Source organism: Bufo bufo, chromosome 3 (assembly GCF_905171765.1).
Source record: "Bufo bufo chromosome 3, aBufBuf1.1, whole genome shotgun sequence".
Classification (NCBI taxonomy): domain Eukaryota; kingdom Metazoa; phylum Chordata; class Amphibia; order Anura; family Bufonidae; genus Bufo; species Bufo bufo.
The window spans coordinates 444,988,221-445,003,916 of NC_053391.1; the positions used below are offsets into that span (position 1 = coordinate 444,988,221).

Below are 15,696 nucleotides of genomic sequence, written 5' to 3' on the forward strand. Positions count from 1 at the left end.
CCAATTTATAATGTTTGAAGAAAGTCATCGGATTTGCCCATGCTGCTACTCTACAGATCTGTTCGATAGAGACGGAGGCAGATTCGGCCCAAGAAGCTGACACGGCTCTTGTTGAATGGGCTTTAAGGCCTGCTGGAGGTTCTTGATTCTGTTGAGTATAACATAAGGAGAAAGTGTCCCTGATCCATCTGGCAATTGAGGCTTTGCTGGCTGCTTTACCTTTATTAGGTCCCTGGTACTGGACAAAAAGATGGTCTGATTTTATCAGAACATTTTAGGTAGGGCAGAACGCATCGTCTTACATCTAAGTTTTGAAACTTTTGCTCTTGATCAGATGAAGGCTTGGCACAAAATGATGGTAAGGTCATTTCTAGGTTACAGTGGAAACTGGATACCACCTTCTGGAAAAAGGCAGTGCTTCAGTATGATGCGATCGTCAAGAATCTGCAGATAAGGAGAACGGCAGGAGAAAGCCTGGATTTCCCCAATTCTTCTGGCTGTAGTGATTGCCAGAAGGAAGGTAGTCTTCAGAGTCAGGAGCTTCAGGGAGATTTCCTCAATGGGCTCGAAAGGAGGATTCATCAAGACTGAGAGGACTAAATTTAAGTCCCAAGGAGGGACAGAAGCACGGATAGTAGGAGAGTCTCTGATTGCCCCTTTAATGAAACGTTTAATTAAGGGGTGCTCCGATAACTTAGTGTCCAGGAAGACCCCTAGAGCTGTAATCTGGACTTTAAGAGTTGAAGGCTTGAGGCCTTTCTCCAGGCCTGATTGTAGAAAATCTAGTATCTTGGGGATATTATCTAAGGCTTCCTGGTGGATCTCATCTCCTGCAAACAGTAAAAAGGCTTTCCAAGCCCTGAGGTATATTTTAGAGGTTATTTGCTTTCTGCTTTTCAATAAGGTGGATATTACGGCGTCAGAGAGTCCTTTGTTCTTCAGACTTAGCCGCTCAATTTCCAGGCAGTCAATCTCAGATGAGCAACCTCTGGATGAGGGACCGGGCCTTGGTGTAAGAGACCTAGACTCACAGGAAGGGTCCAGGATATTCTGGACGATAGACTCAGAAGCAGCGGGAACCATGCCCTTCTGGGCCAGTAAGGAGTAATCAAAATTATTTGTGCATTTTCTTCTACTACCTTCATTAAGGTCCTTGGAATCAGGCTGAAGGGAGGAAATGCGTACAGGAGTCCCTGAGGCCAAGGGCAAGACAGAGTGTCTAAGATATCCGGATGGTCTTGAGGAGATAGGGAACCGAACCGCGCCACTTTCCGATTGACCTTGTTTATGAACAGGTCTATAACGGGCATGCCCCATTTTTCCGTGATCTGAAGAAATACCTTGGTGTTCAAGGACCATTCGCCCTCTTTCAGAGTCTGCCTGCTGAGGTAGTCTGCTATTAAATTGTTGCTCCCTTTTAGGTGAACCGCCGTAAGAGAAAGCAGGTGGCTTTCTGCCCATAGAAATATTTTTCTTGTTATTGATGCCAGAGCTTTGTTTCGGGTACTGCCCTGTTTGTTTAGATAGGCCACGGTGGTAGTATTGTCCAAAAGGACCTTTATGTGACCAAGAGGCCTTCTTTCCTGAAGTGCTAGAAGGACCTTGTGAACCGCTGTTAGTTCTCTTAAATTTGAAGAGGCGTCTGCCATAGAATGGTCCCAGATGCCCTGAACCACCAGATGTTGGGTATGACCTCCCCAGCCTCGACTGCTGGCGTCTGTAGTAATCACAAGCTGATCCTCCTGACACCAAAAGACCCCAGTCTGAAGATTTTTCTTTATTTTCCACCAGGCCAGAGAGTACTTCACTTGGGGGGGAATAATGACTCTTCTGTCTAAGGAACTTTTCTCGCCGTTCCATGTATCCAGTAGGAAAGCCTGTAGAATTCTGGTGTGGCTTTGTGCCCACCTGACTGCAGGAATTGTTGCTGTTAGTGATCCCAACAAGGTCATGACATCCCTGATGGTCGTGGTTCTTAAATCGCAGAAACTACTGACTTTCTGATACAGGGCTGTCTGCTTTTCTTCGGGGAGAAAGGACATTAGTGAGCGGGAATCGAGAAGGACTCCTAAAAAAATCTTTCGCTGAGAAGGAGTGAAATCTGATTTTTTTAAAATTTATTACCCATCCCAGATCTGTGAAGGTAGCCTGGACCATCTTTAGGTGGGAGATGAGACGGTCTTCCGAGTCTGCTGCAATAAAAAAATCGTCCAGGTATGGGACGATTAAGATACCTTGTAGATGTAGGTGAGCTGTTACTTCCGCAATAACTTTCGTAAAGATTCTTTGGGCCGATGCTAGGCCAAAGGGCAGAGCCTGAAATTGAAAGTGACTGAGGTGGCCTCTTAAAAAGACTGCAATTCTGAGGAATTTTTGATGATCTTCGGATATGGGAACATGGTAGTAGGCATCTTGCAGGTCCATCGTTGCCATGTATCAAAATTGAGGCAGAAGATTTTCTATCGATCTGATGGTTTCCATCTTGAACCTTTTGTAGGTCAAGGATTTGTTTAGATTTTTCAGGTTTATAATTAGCCTGAAGGAACCTCCTGGTTTCTGGACCAAAAAGACTGGGGAATAAAATCCCTGTTGATGTTGGTGCTCTGGAACAGGAAGCAAGACTTCTTTTTGGATCAGATTCATTATTTCAGATTCCAGACACAGTTGTTCTTCTCTTCTGGGTAATGGATTGTTTATAATGAAATGCTGCGGTGTGTAAGAATCAAATTCCAGTCTGAAACCTTCTTGAATGGAGGCAAGTATCCAAGGGCAGGTTCCGATTTTTTCCCAGCTTGGGGCGAAACTTCTCAGTCTTGCCCCTACCTGACCTTTGGCGTCATTGGGAGGATTTGGATGATTTATCTGGATTGAAAAGGAACCCCTTTCCTCTTCCTTTTGAAGCCTGCCATCTTCCTGAGGATTCTCTTCTTTTTTGGTCCCCTCTGGGCTTGTTTTGGGAACGAAAAGACCGTCTCTGGTGGAAATATTTTGGCTCTTAAGGGAAACCTTTTTTCTTGTCGAACGCTTTTTCCAATATGTCGTCCAGGACAGATCCGAAAAGTCTATCCCCCTCACAAGGGATTGAGCACAGGCGATTTTTTGAACCTGTATCACCTGACCAGGATCGAAGCCATACAGCTCTGTGGGTGGCATTTGATATAGCTGCGGATCTTGCGGAAAGCTTTACCAAGTCAGCTGAGGCATCCGCTAGGAAATTTGAGGCTTGTTTGAGTACGGAGAGGGACGCCAGGATCTCTTCTCTGGCGGTGCCTGCGGCCAAATGATCTTCTAGTTGAGACAACCACACTGATAAAGATCTTGCGGTACAGGTGGCTGAGATACTAGGCCGGAATATGGCTGTATTCGTCTCCCAGGCTCTTTTTAGCAGACTCTCGCACTTTTTATCCATCGAGTCACGTAATAGACCCATGTCTTCAAATGGTAGTGAGGATTTGAAATTCGAGCCACGGGCCCATCAATCTTGGGGGTTTTATCTCAAAGGCTGGAATCAGATTCAGCGAACGGATATTTTCTTTTAAACGAACCTGAAACAGGCGTACGCTTTTCAGGGTCCTTCCACTCTCTGGATATGAGTGATTTAATATTATTGTGCACTGGAAGTACCCGCCTTTTCCTCTCCCCCAGACTTTGGAACATCTGGTCCTGTAAGGAAACACTTTCCTTGGAATCTTCTAGGTTCATAGTAGCTCTTATGGTTTTCAAGAGACCCTGGGTGTCTTCTGGGAAAAATAACGGCCTGCCTGATTCGTCTTCTGAAGAGTCAGAATTATCACTGGAGGTAATCTCTCCCTCGTCTAACTCTGGCCCATAACGGGATACGAGAGATCTACGGGAAGTAGAGGCCTGGGGGGATGAAGGCGGCAGCCTGGATTCTACTGCTGCATTGACTTCTTCCTTAATAATATTGCGCATAGGTTCCAGAATGGAAGGGGATTCTTCTGACACTATTTTCTCAGTGCACTTTGAATATAATGATTTTTTGCCTTTAGAGACAAAGGATTTGCGGCAAATTGCACATTTTTTGCGGTTTGATTCCGACCCAGGTGCCTTGGCAATGGAGGTTTCTCTGCCCTAAGAGGAATCACAAGGGGTTAAATGGAAATATGAGAGATTTCCTCCAGCACCAGGCACCCAGGGTGAAAAAAAGGTATAATCCAGACATAGAGAGGAGGCTTACCGGGCTAAGGGCGACAGAGGCTGGATCCATTGGCTTGCGGGCAGCGTCTACCTCGATAGGGGCCGACATCCTAGACCTGGAACACCACAGGGAGGAAAGCGCCAGGTTCCCGAACTTTATTTCAAATGCCGGCATCGCGTGACGGCACGGCGCACGCTGCACATGACGCCGAGCCGACGTCATCACGCATGCGCCGCCGCTCTGCCAATGGAACCTGGACATAGGGAGACTCCGCCCCCCTCCGCCACTACTGAATCCTTGCTCCGCTTCAGCCTGGGGCTGCCTTACCAGGGAAGGACTTACACCGAGGATGGAGAAGGGAGGCGAATGTGTCCCTTAGGCCCCCTATCCCGTGCGCGGTCTTCCCAGACTGGGGAAGAGACCAGACCGCGCACCCATGCTAGGATCCTGGAACGTATAAGGAGGAGCTTCCGCGCGACCCGGGGACAGGAAACAACACTGACTTAGGTAAGGAGAGGAGGCCTTTTATGCTTCAAGCTTCCGTGTTGTTTCCTGTCCTGGGGCGGGGACACCCTCCTGTTGAGTGCCGTTGGGGAGGCGTCGCGAAAATAATATTTTTATTTTTATTTATTTTTTTAACCCCTCCAGCCCTATTGTACTATGCATTCTGTATTAAGAATGCTATTATTTTCCCTTATAACCATGTTATAAGGGAAAATAATACAATCTACACAACCCCAAACCCGAACTTCTGTGAAGAAGTCCGGGTTCGGGTCTGGGTACCAAACATGCCGATTTTTCTCCCGCGCGTGCCAAACGCATTGCAATGTTTTACACTCGCGCATGTTCCCACAACGCACCCGCATCTTTTCCCGCAACGCCCGTGTGAAACCAGCCTTAGTGTGCTGGTGATTACTGAGTAGAGGGGGCGTGACTTCACTGTATATCAGGCCAGCCAATCAGCAAACAGCAACACTCACAGCAGAAAAACTAGGGATTGTGGGGATTGTAGTTTATAGGCGCCATGATACTCTCAGTGTGTTGCAGGCTCACACAGATGCTAGACAAATAGATTGCAAGGTACATTGAAACTCTGGATATATGTATAGGAGTGGGTTCTGGTTGGGTCACAGCTTGCAGCCTTAATGCAGGTTTTCAAAAATTAAGTTACTTTACAGGAATACCCCTTTAAAAAGCAGACTCCCAATTGGAACCTGAATTCTAGTCAGTGGCATTTGTTCGGGTCGCTCATGTGCGGATTCTGGCACATCCATAATATTTGTTGTTCTCTTCCTCTAACAGAGCAGAATAATGAAAACTAGTGCTGGTGTGAACATGCCCTTACACATTGGTAACTTACGTCCAAGCCTCTGTACACACCGGGTGGTGATTAGTGGGGCCTGTTAACGATGATAAATGTATCGCCTATCCCATGAATAGGTAATGCATGTAAATGGGGCCTAAGGGCAAGTTCACATCACTGTTTAAGAACAGCAAAAAAAAAATGGATCCGTAATTTTGACCATTCGTTATCTATCCTCAGTTTGCACTAAAAATAACATCCGTCTTTTTTTGAGCATCAGTTCTGATCAGTTTGTATCAGTTTTTGACGGTAGAAGAGGTACTGCATGCAGGACTTTTAGTCCCGTCAAAAATAACTGATCTCTGATGGAAGTGACACAAACTGATCATAACTGATGCTCCAAATAAAGACGGATCAGTTATTTTTAGTGCAAACTCATCTTAACTAATGCTAGGTCTACATGACGACAATTTTCATAATGGTAGTCTATGGTGTCGCACTTCGACGCGACAGTCGCAGAAAAATCCATCTTGAATGCGGCACCATAGACTACCATTATAAAAATTGTTGTGCGACAAATGTCGTGTAGACCTAGCCTTATGCGCAAAATAATGGATCTGTGTTTTTTGTTTTTTTTCTTGGTTCTTCTGATGAATCAGAACAGAAACTAAACAGTGATATGAACTTGTCCTTAGGCTCCATTGACACAACTGCATTTTTTGTCCGCATCCAATGCGCATTTTTTGCGGATCAGATGCGGACATGTTCATTTCAATGGAGCTGCAAAAAATGCCAACAGCTTACGGTGTGCTGTCCGCATCCATATGTCCATTCCGCAGCCCCACAAAAAAGATAGAACATGTCCTATTGTCCGTTTTTCAGACAAGAATAGTCATTGTTACAATGGGTTCGCAAAAAAAACCAAAAAACTGATGCAACACAGACATCAGACGGATCTGTCATCCGTATGTTTTTGCAGATCCGCGTTTTGCATTTGCATTCGTGTGAATGCACCCTTAGGCTAGTTTCAGACAAGCGAGTTCGATGTGATAAACTCGCTGCTTGTGGCAGTGTGATTTCCCGTTCTGACCTCTGACAGGATAGCACGGCATCATAATGATTTATAATGCTGTGTGTCCCTGCCAGACCATGAATCTACTGAATTACACTCACGACATTATGTCAGAACAATTAAGTAGATCCGAGATCTGGCAGGGACACACAGCATTATAAATCATTATACTGCCGTGCTATCCTGTCAGAGGTCAGAACGGGAAATCACACTGCCACAAGCAGCGAGTTTCTCACATTGAACATACGGATGCGGACAGCACACCGTGAGCTGTTGGCATTTTTTGCAGCTCCATTGAAATGAACGTGTCCGCATCTGATCCGCAAAAAATGCGCATTGGATGCGGACAAAAAATGCAGTTGTGTGAATGGGGCCTAAGGACAAGTACACCCCGGCATGTTTCAGCATTGAACTCGCTCTTCTGAGTCTGACCTTATGGAAACAGCCAAGCAGGCTGTACTATGTGGTCTCCATAACTCCCTTAGAAATGAATGGGAGCTATATTACATTATGTGCTACATTATAGCACAGCCCAGTCTACTCATTAGGCCTCATGCACACGGCCGTTGGGCGGCTGTGGCTGTATTGCTGCCCGCAAATGGCGGGTCGGCAATCCACGGCTGCCGGACGTGTGCACCCCGCATCGCGTCCGCAATTCCGGAGATGCGGAGAACGGAGTCACGGACCGGAACCACTACGGAGTGCTTCCGTGGTGTTTCTTTCCATTGTTCCGCACTGCAAAAAAATATGACATGTCATATTTTTTTGCGGTGCGGACTGACCATGGACCCATTCAAGTTGAATGGGTCCGGCCTGCTGCACTGATGTTGCCTGTGCATTGAGGACCGCAATTGCGGTGCCTAATGCACGGAACGGCTGCACAACAGCCGTGTATATAGTGCCTGGAACGTTCTAATTGTAATATAATCTAGAGCACAGATCAACTTTCTTATATCCAAGTATAAACACGACCAGTGCTTGGAGACAATGTGCAGATAACAGGTAATTGCATTCAATGTAATGTGATTAACAGAATTGCTTTTTTTTTATTTTTAAGACTAGATAATACGTGGGGATGTGGGAAATTCCCTGGCAGACCTGGCAGTGGAAACGGCTAATATGCTAATATTGGCCATCAAAATTTTTCACCCTTTTGTCAATTTGATAGCATCATCTTTTGATCCCCTGGATGTGAGTCTAGTTAGTGATTTCTGATCTTTCTGTGTTTGACTTTAGACTTTAGAGAGCCTGGTTCTGTCCTCTGGGATAAGTGCTTATGTAGATTTCCTTTTCCCCCCTAGGGAGCCTTGCTTAGCCTATAAGGGCTCATGCACACAACAGTATTTTGCGTTCAGTATACTGGCCGTTTTTTGAGTTCAGTATGCGGTACATATACTGAACCATTCATTTCAATGTTTCAGCAAAAAAAACTGAAGTGTCTCCGTGTGCATTCCGTTTCCGTATTTCCGTACCGTGAAAAGATAGAACATGTCCTATTTCTTGTCCGCAAATCATGGTGCTTGGCCCCACTCAAGTCAATGGGTCCGCCAAAAAATAAAACGGAAGACATACGGAAATGCATCCCTATGTCTTCCGTATCCGTTCCTGCGGAACCATCTATTGAAAATGTTATGCCCAGCCCAATTTTTTCTATGTAATTACTGTATACTTTATATGGCATACGGAAAAATGGAAAGGAAAGGGAAACGCAACGGAAACAAAAAACGGAACAACGGATCAGTAAAAAACGGACCGCAAAACACTGAAAGAGCCTTCACACAGTGCCGATTTTGCAGGCGCCAGAAAGAATGGCATGCTGGAAAAAGCAGACGCACATGCGCAAAATGGCGCCCGAGTGGAAGTCGACAACGCTACAGAGCACCAAGCCGCGCAAATGCATCCCCAATTGGATCACCGCAAAAAGAGCAAAATACTATTGGTTCCGGTATACAAACAGGGCACAACAATTAAACAGATGTCAATCAAAGAACCAATTCATAAAGTTGCAATAGTATCAAAAGCATGACTCAATACCATACACAATGTAATAGAAGTGACCACATGATGATGGCTAAAGTGCAATACTAAATAAACTGTGTGCATCGTGCACAATAAATATATACATTATACACATGTACATCTGATCTATAGTGCATGATCAAACAAATGAAAAATGTAAAAATAAATTATAAAATATAATAAATTTGTCTTTTTAAATAAAGAAATATATAATAATGAAATCAATCACCTTTCCCCCTGACATGATAACAAAAGCAAACCGAATCATAAATCGTTACATAATTACATAAATAAATCAAACATATCATACATTTTTTTTGTTTAGTTTTTTTTTGTTTTGTTTTCTTTCCTTTTATTATTATTACTTATTTATTTGTTTTTGTTATTATTATTCACCTCATTGTGCCCAAGCCACACCGTACCTATTCAAAAAATCGATAAGTCAGACTATATAATTGTAATAATAGATAAGAGATGCAAATTGTCAATCCAAACTCATGTCCTCTGAGCCAAGAGGATAACGGACCATGCACCAGGGAGGAGAGAGCCAAAAAAGCAAGCGCAAAATAGGAAGCAAACAATTCATATATAAATATCATATCATAAAAGTAATCAATGAATGATGCAAGGGGGGAAAAGAATATATACATACTCCATCATAATAATATATAAAATAAAATAAAAATTCCCCTCTATATACATATAATTGTTCACTGTTTTTGTCATTCAAATGCATATAGATTGGCACTCAGCACTTTAATAACTGTTGGTTATTTGAACATATACAACCTGATGGTCGTCATTCCTTACTTGGGTATTTTTGGTATATTTTTTATTTCATGGAACTGCATTTTTATATATTATTATGATGGAGTATGTATATATTCTTTTCCCCCCTTGCATCATTCATTGATTACTTTTATGATATGATATTTATATATGAATATATGTTTGCTTCCTATTTTGCGCTTGCTTTTTTGGCTCTCTCCTCCCTGGTGCATGGTCCGTTAGCCTCTTGGCTCAGAGGACATGAGTTTGGATTGACAATTTGCATCTCTTATCTATTATTACAATTATATAGTCTGACTTATCGATTTTTTGAATAGGTATGACTCAATATTTAGGATACAATAAATATAGGTACGGTGTGGCTAGGGCACAATGAGGTGAATAATAATAATAACAAAAACAAATAAATAAGTAATGATAATAAAAGGAAAGAAAAGAAAAAAAAAAAGTATGATATGCTTGATTTATTTATGTAATTATGTAACGATTTATGATTCGGTTTGCTTTTGTTATCATGTCAGGGGGAAAGGTGATTGATTTCATTATTATATATTTCTTTATTTAAAAAGAAAAATTTATTATATTTGATAAATTTTTTTATTTATTTTTTTAATTTTTTAAACATTTTTCATTTGTTTGATCATACACTATAGATCACATGTACATGTGTATAATGTATATATTTATTGTGCACGATGCACACAGTTTATTTAGTATTGCACTTTAGCCATCATCATGTGGTCACTTCTATTACATTGTGTATAGTATTGAGTCATGCTTTTGATACTATTGCAACTTTATGAATTGGTTCTTTGATTGACATCTGTTTAATTGTTGTGCCCTGTTTGTATACCGGAACCAATAGTATTTTGCTCTTTTTGCGGTGATCCAATTGGGGATGCATTTGCGCGGCTTGGCTCTCTGTAGCGTTGTCGAGGCCGTGGTGTGTTTCCGCTCTGTGGAACGCATCGCGGCGTCGACTTCCGCTCGGGCGCCATTTTGCGCATGCGTGTCTGCTTTTCCAGCACGCCATTCTTTCTGGCACCTGCACTCGCGCTCGGACCATGCACCGGGGAGAATCCAGGTAACGCCTATATGTGCGCCCTTCCCTTATTCCTCCTCCTTCCATCGTTTGATTTATTTGATCACAGCCATATCTGATTATTGTTTAATTATTAAGACTATAATAACTTTGAAACGCCAATGCATATTCACATGGACCTCTGATGAAGCTAGTCCATGCACTAGCGATACGCGTGAGGGTTCTTTGCTCTCCCCCCTTTTTGGGTCTACAATCTGAACGTGCCACCACTGTGTTTCCGATAAGTATATCATTTAGGAAATTGTTGGCATCTTTTTGCCATACCTTTGATGTTTGCACACACTTTGATTGTTCCAATGGTGGCCCTGGATGCAATTTTGCATATGATTTTACCCATTAGTGGGGTTTGCTCCATGTATTGATGCTTTTAATGAGAATGTTTCAATAAATTATATTTTATCCTTGGAGGTGCGGTCTAGTTGTGGTATTTCTTTATTTGGTTCAGTTCATGTCTTTTTTTGATACCAAGGCCAGCACTCCCCTATTATATTTATATTCATAGGTGTGCCCCCTGTTGTCGGTTCTATATTAAAGGTATCTAATCCAGCTAAACCAGTTCTCTGCTCTGCACTGGCGAGGGTTAAAAAAAAACCATAACAGCTATCTGCAGATGGATGTCTTTTTATTGTGGAAAAGAGTTTGGTTTGGGTTTATAATCCCAAATTTTTGTTTTAAGGCCTGTTTAAAGGACTAGACATTTCCTCACAAGCCAGTTTTTGTCTTCTCAGATAAGAGCTGGGTTACTTTTCCTTTTCCCCCGGCAGGGAGCATTACCTGTGCCAACTTGGTGATCTCTAGAAGGAGAAATTTAAAGGGGTTTTCCTCTGGATAGGTCATCAGTATCTGATCGGTGGGGGTCCAACACATGAGACCCCTGCCGATCAGCTGTGTAGAAAGGCGCTCCTGTGAGCGTCGCGGCCTGCTCTTAGCTTTCCCTAGGCCAGTAACGACACGTTGATTGGTCTCTGGACTATACGCAGTGAATGGGGCTGAGGATGATACCAAGCACAGCGATGTACATAGTGAGCTGAGGAAGGCAGCAACACTCACAGGAGCGCCAGTGCCTTCTCAAACAGCTGATCGGATGCTGATGACCTACACAGAGACTAGGTCATCAGTTTTTAAATCTTAGAAAACCCTTTTAACTCTTCCAGATTATAAGTCCTGAGACACATGTATGTAGGGTGCATTCATATGTAGCAATATTAACCCGCATGCATGTATGCGCTGGTTTTATTGCTGGAAAGATCTTTGGCGGTAACAAGGCTTTCATATTGTATTCTCAAGCCATGGAAAAACTACAGGGAAAGGAATGCATATGTATCAAACTCCCGAATTTTTATGATTCCTCGTCAGGATGCAGCAAGCTTAGGCTACTTTCACACTTGCGGCAGAGTGATCCAGCAAGCAGTTCCGTCGCCGGAACTGCCTTCCCGATCCGGCAAAGCGTATGCCAACTGATGGCATTTGTAAGACTGATCAGGATCCTGATCAGTCTTAAAAATGCCTGATCAGTCAAAAAAATGCATTGAAATGCCGGATCCGTCTTTCCGGTGTCATCCGGCAAAACGGATCCGGCATTTATTTATTTTTCACCTTTTTTTCAGTCTGCGCAGACCAGAAGGACTGAACCGGCATTCCGGTATTCTGAATGCCGGATCCGGCACTAATACATTCCTATGGGAAAAAAATGCCAGATCCGGCATTCAGGCAAGTCTTCAGTTTTTTTTGGCCGGCGATAAAACCGTAGCAGCCGTCAAAAAGACTGAACTGAAGACATCCTGGTGCATCCTGAACGGATTACTCTCCATTCAGAATGCATGGGGGTAAAACTGATCAGTTCTTTTCCGGCATTGAGCCCTTTTGACGGAACTCTGTGTCGGAAAAGAAAAACGCTAGTGTGAAAGTGCCCTTAATTTTTCAGAGGTCAAAAGTGCTGTCGCTTTTCAGTTGCATTTAACTTGAAAAAGTGTCAGTGAAGGAGAGCAGGCAACCAGGAATGGGTCGGTAGGGAGGCCTTGTTGAAGAATACACGTCACTGTACCGTCAGACTGCTGATCACTCGGCAGCAGCGATATCTTTTACCTCCAGTTTTGTGTGGTTTGCTTGAAATGCACAATGTATATTTTCCTTTATAATTCTTGATGTTTTTGTACAGTTCATCTGGACAGTCCGATGGCAGACTCCAGGATGTCTTTGCAGCCAGCGTCTCCTTCTGTGACCCACCTTGAGAAGAAGCATTATAATAAAGCTCTTCGGGACTTACTAAGGAGGATTCGTGATTACAATAGGTAAACGCTAAAGGCAGGTCACATTTTCTAGGTTAGCTCTTTGCCATTGCAATCAGCCCAAATCTGCACAGTTTTCCAACCTGGATTCCATCTTTTGCAATGCATAGGGTGAAATCTAAAGCAGATCAGCCACAAATCAGTCCGCATGTAACGAATGCACATTTTACTGATGAATTGTTGCAAGTTTTGCTGCATATTTGTAGCACAATCCACAGTGGATTTTTTCGCTAGCCTCCCCTTTGTAAGACAGGCTTGCTTTTTTTCTTGGGTAGTCTCAGGGAATACCCCTAAATTTAGTAGTCCAAAATGTCAAACAGGGGGTATTCTTCTGAAGAGGCCTACAGGATTCTGACCCAGTCGGATGAGGAATGGGAACCCTCATCTGACGAATCTAGCGGGTCAGAATATGAACCTGTGGAAAGCAGTGGCTCTCTGACCCAAAGTTCGGACGAGGAGGTGGAGGTCCCTGATAGAACCAGGCGTACCCGGCCCCGTGTCGCTAGACCACAGGTTGTGCAGGATCCGCTTCAACAGCAGCAGAGTGGGGCTGTCGCTGCCGGATCACGTGGTGAGGCATACACCAGCAGCGCAGCCCATCCTGGACCTAGTACCAGCACTGCCGTACAACATGGTGACGTGGCGAGCACCAGAAGGGCAGTTGAAGCTGGTACGGTGGCACGTGCAGTAGTTACCCCGTCGCAGCCACCGCACAGACAGGCCTGTAGAGCCCCTAGAATCCCTGAGGTGCTGGCAAACCCTGATTGGCAGTCACCAACTTCAGCCGCACCATTAGTTCCCCCTTTCACCGCCCAGTCTGGAGTTCGGGTTGAGACGGCTCAAATCGGTTCGGCCCTGGGATTTTTTGAGCTGTTCTTGACTGCGGAGCTCTTGGACTTAGTCGTGGCAGAGACAAACCGGTATGCCACACAATTTATATCCGCCAACCCGGGAAGCTTTTATGCCCAGCCTTTCCGGTGGAAACCAGTCCAAGTTTCCGAACTTAAAATTTTTTTGGGCCTTCTCCTCAACATGGGTCTAACTAAAAAGCATGAATTGCGGTCATATTGGTCCACGAACCCGATTCATTACATGCCCATGTTCTCTGCTGCTATGTCCAGGGCACGATTTGAGGCCATCCTCCGTTTCCTGCATTTTAGCGACAACACCACCTCCCGTCCCAGAGGCCACCCAGCTTTTGACCGGCTCCACAAAATTCGGCCCCTCATAGACCACTTCAACCAGAAATTTGCAGATTTGTATACCCCTGAGCAAAACATCTGCGTAGACGAGTCCCTAATACATTTTACCGGGTGCCTTGGCTTCAAACAATACATCCCAAGCAAGCGTGCCCGGTATGGGGTCAAATTGTATAAGCTCTGTGAAAGGGCCACAGGCTATACCCACAAATTTCGGATCTATGAGGGAAAAGATCAGACCCTGGAGCCGGTCGGTTGCCCTGACTACCTGGGGAGCAGTGGGAAGACAGTCTGGGACTTGGTGTCACCCTTATTCGGCAAGGGGTACCATCTTTATGTGGACAATTTCTACACAAGTGTGGCCCTCTTTAGGCATTTGTTTCTAGAACGGATTTGCGCCTGTGGCACCGCGCGAACTAGTCGCGTGGGCTTCCCCCAACGGCTCGTTACCACCCGTCTTGCAAGGGGGGAGAGGGCTGCCTTGTGTAACGAAGAACTGCTCGCGGTGAAATGGAGAGACAAGCGTGACGTTTACATGCTCTCCTCCATTCACGCAGACACGACAATACAAATTGAGCGAGCAACCCGTGTCATTGAAAAGCCCCTCTGTGTCCACGACTATAATGCGCTCATGGGAGGGGTGGACTTCAATGACCAGATGTTGTCTCCGTATTTAGTTTCCCGCAGAACCAGACGCTGGTATAAGAAGGTGTCTGTATATTTAATTCAATTGGCGCTGTATAATAGTTTTGTTCTCTACAGTAAGGCTGGGAGAACAGGATCCTTCCTCAAATTCCAGGAAGAGATCATCGAGAACCTCCTGTATCCAGGAGGTTCCGTGGCCCCATCCACCAGTGTAGTTAGCCGTCTACACGAGCGACATTTCCCCAGTGTCGTTCCTGGTACCTCAACCCAACCGTCACCCCGAAAAAGATGTCGTGTCGGTGAGTGTTTCCGGAAGTACCACACACAGGTACACTTAGCATAGGGATTGCATCTCACAGGACAGGCACACAGGGCTATTAGGGCCCTTTTACTCACAGCTGCTGCAAATCTCTCCTTTCACCTGGGATAAAGTGCATAACGTACTTCGCCACATCTTTGGGCGATTTGCGCTTTGCACATTGTCCCATGGGGAAGGAGAGGTTTGTTCTATAAAAGTAAAAAAAACTAAACAAAAAAAAAAAATACCGGTAAGTAAAAAAGTTTACGTAAAGTTAAAAAAAGTTTATATGTTCTGTTCAAAAGTTAATAAATTTATTGCGTTGCGGCCTGGTTTTTTCTTTTTTGTTTTGTTTTTTTTACCTTCCAGGTGGACCAACCGATCGACTAGCTGCAGCACTGATGTGCATTCTGACAGAAGCATTGCGCTGCTGTCAGATTACACGCAAGTCGGTGTATGCGGCGCTGCAAGACGAGATTTCTCCTCTGCAGTAAAAGATACGTTTGCCGAGGCATATGAGCTGAGGAGGTGGCGGTGTTCATATACTTTGGCAAACACTTTGTATATATAAAAAAAAAATCCCGGCAATGATTTATTCATCCACATCGATTGATGTGAATGGAGAAATCTGGTTTGCCAGGGCATACGAGCTAAGTGGGTATGGATGTTGGGCGGAGCTCCTATGTCCTGGCAGACGCCTTTCCCCTCCTTTTTCTTTTTTTGGCAGAGATTTTTTCATCCACATTGATCGATGCGAATGAAGAAATCTGTGCCGTTCATTTTTTTCTTTCAGCCCAGAGGCTGAACGGAAAAAAAAAATCT

The 15,696-nt window shown here is 44.3% G+C and overlaps 1 protein-coding gene across 2 annotated transcripts in view; it reads left to right on the forward strand.

Annotated features, from left to right (window-relative positions):
- CCDC138 (coiled-coil domain containing 138) overlaps positions 1–15,696 on the forward strand; it is a 62,039-nt gene that overhangs the window by 6,997 nt on the left and 39,346 nt on the right. For both annotated transcript variants that reach the window (XM_040425070.1, XM_040425071.1), the window contains exon 2: positions 12,603–12,735. In XM_040425070.1, coding sequence (XP_040281004.1) covers positions 12,620–12,735 — 116 coding nt within the window. In that variant the 5' untranslated portion in view covers positions 12,603–12,619. The remainder of the gene's footprint in view (positions 1–12,602; positions 12,736–15,696) is intronic.